The sequence below is a fragment of the Odocoileus virginianus genome, chromosome 5, assembly GCF_023699985.2.
Source record: "Odocoileus virginianus isolate 20LAN1187 ecotype Illinois chromosome 5, Ovbor_1.2, whole genome shotgun sequence".
NCBI classification, from domain to species: Eukaryota; Metazoa; Chordata; class Mammalia; order Artiodactyla; family Cervidae; genus Odocoileus; species Odocoileus virginianus.
The window spans coordinates 90924202-90929131 of record NC_069678.1 but is presented as its reverse complement, the minus strand read 5'-3'; the positions used below and the strand labels follow the sequence as shown (position 1 = coordinate 90929131).

General features: G+C 51.4%; 1 protein-coding gene across 2 annotated transcripts; it reads right to left on the bottom strand.

The window, feature by feature from the left end:
- Nucleotides 1-353: 353 nt before the first annotated feature.
- On the bottom strand, nt 354-4661 carry SMIM12 (small integral membrane protein 12). Of its 2 annotated transcripts, none has more exons than XM_020908679.2 (2): nt 4543-4661; nt 354-1271 (listed from the first exon to the last, which is right to left on the bottom strand). In XM_020908679.2, the coding sequence occupies exon 2, from the start codon at nt 1264-1266 to the stop codon at nt 988-990; it is 279 nt and encodes a 92-aa protein (XP_020764338.2). In that variant the 5' UTR covers nt 1267-1271; nt 4543-4661; the 3' UTR covers nt 354-987. The 2 variants fall into 2 exon arrangements, with proteins under 2 accessions (XP_020764338.2, XP_020764339.2); XM_020908680.2 differs by lacking the exon at nt 4543-4661 and adding an exon at nt 4301-4495.
- Between the last annotated feature and the right edge of the window lie 269 nt (nt 4662-4930).

The following is a 4930-nucleotide window of genomic DNA, read 5'->3' as shown; positions in this document are numbered from 1 at the left end:
CAGAGTGTGGGTAACCATTTTGCAAACCTCCTGCTAAATATTATGTATATATACTACTTTTGATGTGTGCATATGAATATGAAGTTGGAAAATCTGATGTTAATTGTCAAGCTCCCTGGTCTACTCTCATTTAGACTTTGAAAGTCTATAAGCCTCTTGTTATCATGATAAAAATGCCCATGGGAACCTGCGCCTCCAGGACTCACTGTCTCCAGGATCCAACACAACCACACTAGTAAAACAAAGCTCCAGGGCCCTGAAGTCTTTAGTTAAAGGCCAATGTTATCCTACCTGGAGATGTCTGCACTTACATAACTCCTAAGGAGACCCCAAACACCAGCTGGAAGATAGGATTAGATCAAAATGGTTCTCAGACACCACTTTAATCAAGTTTTGCACTATACAGTAATGGGGGAGGGCGTGTGAAAGATGGTGATTGTTTTCAAGCTAATTCACCTGCCCCAAGGCAAACAGTCTGGGCTCCCAAGAACAGAAAACAGCAATCCTTCCCAGGGGAATCCCCTCCCTGAGCTGCCAGGACAGGATTTCAGGGAGAATGAGCACAAAGGACAGGGCAAGCTAGTTAAGAGAGCCAGGTAGATCTGTGAACTCTCCCACCACCCCAATCCCAGCCACTCCCACTGGAGGCCAAACCACCTTCCCACCAGGACTAACAGCCAGTGTTCGTTTCGTAACTCTCCCCCCAGTGGTGCGCCCAGCAGCGCAGAAGCCCGGGCAGTTGTGGCCACCATCCAGCTGAGGCAACCTTCAGGCCAGAACCCTCCCAGGCCTTCCTCTTCACTGGCCCCTCCGCTTCCAGCGTGTCTGCCTCGCCATAGCAGAGGCAGTGTGTGCGCAGCTGTGGGGGTGTGGGCGGGGCCAGAAGCAGCAATAAAGCAAATCAGACATGGGTTCTGGGGCTGGGTCGACGTGGTGGCAGGACCAGCCATGGCCCATGGAAGGCCCCATCGGGCCCTGAGTCCTCCATTAGTTCTTCTCCGGGCGGTTTCTGTTTAGGACGGCTTTAGGAGCAAATTCCAGCTTGTCCTTAAGGCTCACCACCTGGGTGTGGTCCTTGCCGAGCAGCTCATCCAGCTTGCGCTCCTCCCGGCGCTCTGAGATGCTCTTCTCCTCCTCCACAGGCTGTGGCTCCTTCCCCCGGATGAACCATTCCAGGTGGTACCCCACAGCCCCGACCACGAAGGCCACGGGAAAGGTGACATAGGGAGCATAGGTGCGCACCGCGGTCCAAAGCACAGGCCACATGGCACCTGCAGGAAAGCACAAGGCCGTTAGGCGGAAGCCGCACCCGCCCACCGAGCACGGACAGCCCGCTGACCAGGCGGCCTGGCACGGCGGCCTGAGCATCCACCCCGTGCAGAGCAACGCAAGAGGCCACCCCGCTTTAAGCAACAGTGGGGTCCCTGAAACCATCTAGGCAACGTCAGAAGATTCTGTGTTAGGGAAGAGGACGAGAGTCTATTTTATGGACTACACTCTTTGACAGTTACACAACCACATATGGCAGTGTTCCCCACAAGAGACCCTCTGAGCCTTACCTGATAAAGCTTCAAGCCTGCTGGTGACCCCAGGCCCTCCGTGCACAGTTTGCCAATGTTTCAAGAGTTGGTAAGAGCGCTCCTCTGTTCTATACAATTCCTCCATCAGCAGAGCTAGCCACCCCTTCCCCACCACACGCAATCCCACTGTGAGTCTCCTGTCCTTTGCCCCGTGTAAAGAAGAAGGAACATATTTAGGCAGCCAAAACCATTACCCAACCAGATTTTAGGTAAAGAGATAATGGTTTTTTCCTATTCTGAACCCAACTTTCCTGACTAGACGAACCTCTTCAAATCTGCTGACCAAACCTCTTTCAAAATACACTCTCTTCAACCAAAGCCATATCCTCATATTTACATAATGAGCTCTTAAAAAATATCACCAACCCATTATACATTCTCTGGACACACCAGAACTTGAAAATGAAAATTCTATGTTTTTGGAAAAAAAAAAAAAAAACCACTGTACAGAACTTCCCTGGTGATCCAGTGGTTAAGACTCCACGCTTCCAATGTAGGGGGCCTGGGTACGCTTCCTGGTCAGGGAACTAGATCCCACATGCAGCTACTAAGAGTTCAAATGCCACTAACTAGAGATTCTGCTTGCCACAACTGAGGCAGCGCACAGCCAAATAAGTAGCAGCTAATAAAGAATCTGCCTGCCAATGCAGGAGACGTGGGTTCGATCCCTGGGCCAGGAAGATCCCCTGGAGAAGGAAATGGCAACCCGCCCCAGTATTCTTGCGTGAAGAAGCCCATGGACAGAGGAGCCTAGCAGGCTACAGTCCATGGAGTTGCAAAGAGTCAGACACTACTGAGTGACTAACAGTTTCACATTTTTTTTTCCCATAAAACAAAACACAACACTGTACAAACCACGGCAGAAAAACAAAGAAGTGGAATGGCCCTAGAGTTTCCAGAAATGAAGACAACACCAAAATAATGTAAAAACACACAAAGTGGGTCACTCTAATGGCCATTGAGGCTCAAATGATTAACAATTATCAAGGACTACTCACAATTATCATGATAGTGATAGCTCCATTTATTGTGCACTAAGTGCCAGACCTTGGGGTAAGCACTTTACATATACAATGCCTCCAATACACGTCTGTGATAAATGGCATAACCAGAGGGTTAAGTAATGTGCCCAAAAGTCTCAACTGAAACATCATTCTCTTTGTACCCCTGTAGGTGTTTCCCCAGCTCAGCTGTCTCTGGTCTACCTCACCAAAGATCAGATGACTCTCTCCCTCTCTCTTTGGTTCCAATTCTCTTTGGAGGAATCCCAGCATTTTGTGGACCAAGATTATAATGGACCATCACGAGGGAAAAAAATGCAGGAGCAGCTCTGAGGTTGCACTCTATGAGTCCCTGTCTTAGCACCAGGCACTACGCCGGACAATGCACACACTAGTCATCACCTGATCTTCACAGGTGAAGATCACCTCTATAAGGAAGGAATTACTAGTCCAGATTTTTGTTGAAGGCCACAAAGGCTCAGGAACATAACCTTAACTGGCCCAAGATCACCAGAAATGACAGAGCCACTAATTGGAACCCAGGCCTCTCCATCTTCAACACCTATGCTCCTTCAGCTGGAAAGAACACACTGCAAATAGGTATGTGTGTGTGTGAGCGCACAGTTCTCTTCACTCAGCCCTGTCCGCCTCTTTGTGACCCTACGGACTGGCTTCTGTCCAAATCCTGGTCTTGAAGACAGCTTCCTGCAATTCTTCCCCATCAACTTGGCACTTCACTACTTAAAGAGCTTCTCTTTTTGAAAACTCTAAGATTTGTTATAGACTCAAAGAGATTTGTGAAATGATAAGGACCCTTGAAGAATCTCAAACCTAATACTTCTTCATTTTCTTTCCTGTCTTGTAAGGACGTCTTCTGTGAGTAAACACGTTCCCTGAACAGCAACTCTCCACGCAGATCACCCATTTGTCTTAACATATATGAAGAATGACTCCACCATGCTTTTCTCTCTCATATGCAGCCCAAGGTCTCCCTCTGTGGTTCACATTCTAATCACCCCCAAACAACTTAATCCATTCATTTATTCAACATTTAGAGCATTAGACACTTTGTCTGTGTCACACATTGGGCTGGCCTACCCCATTTGTGTGCATTCCTCAAAACACTTTGCGGTCCAAAAGGGCAAGGCCCATGTTTGCGCGTTCCCACTGTGGCCTATCCATCCCCCATTCTTCCGACCCCGTCCGGCATTAAATGCTCAAAAAGTTTCTTGAATGAATGAGCAACTGGCTTGTGTAAAACCAACACAGTCATTCAACCACCCGCCCTCAAAAGGCGGCAGGAACACAGCAGGTGACTTTGCTGATCACAGGAAGCTAGACACTCTAACAAGTCATCCCCAAGGGGTCAAAAGGAGAGGCAAAGTGTCTGGCAAATACCGTGAGGCCTGTTTCCAGCCCCGCACGGAGGGAGTCTGAGCGGGAAAAGGTCAAACGGGTTGCAGGGAAACCTGCCCTTGTGCCGGGGGCCCTGGAGGCCCAGTGAGATGAGAAACTGCAGTCAGGAGATTTGAGAACCGCTAACAAAGGCAAAGGACCAGACTGGGTGGAAAAATCAATCCTGACCGTCACTGAGACCGGTCCAGGGATGAGAGCGTTAAGGAGGTCAGGGTCCAAGGGTCTGCCCTTCGCCCTTCTCTGGTTTCCCCGGCCCCGGCCCCTGTCCCCCCACGCTCACGACCTCGTCGGGCCCGTCCTCACCCACGTGCCTAAGGCCGAGAAGCCCTGATCGCTAAGTGTTCGCAGGGCGCTCAGACGCTCACGCCGAGCCCGGGGAAGAAAAGGGGGCCATCTCTTCTTCTCAGGCCTGGTCAGGGCCAGAGCCGACGCTAGGCATTACCCCTCCCCTAACTCAGAGGTCAAGGCCTCGAGGCGTCACCACAGCTACGGGCGGCCCGGCAGCAGCTCCGGAAAAGGGACCGCCGGCCGGGACGCCTGCTCACCTGCGCGAAAGTCCGCACACCACCGTCCGGACCCCGCCCTCCAGCCGAGCGCCGGGAGCCCAGACACCGCCTCTCCCAGCGGCCCGCGGGCCCTAGCCCCGGGACCCGCCCACTGGCGCCGGCTCCTCGGAGCGCAGGGATTGGCTGAAAGGACTGGGGAAGCTAGGCGCCCGCAACCGGCCGCGCCGAGCTGAGAGCGCGTCCCCTTCCGGCCAGGAGGTCTCTCAGTGACGTCACCACGGGCTTTCGTTTGGAGAAAGGCTTCAACTAATACTGACTAGGAGGCTCCTAAGACTTTGGTCTGGGCACAGAAAAATAAAAAGCATGACCCTTGACCTCAAGAAGGGCTCAGCAGAGTAAAATCTAGAACTCTTAAAAACTATTCCGA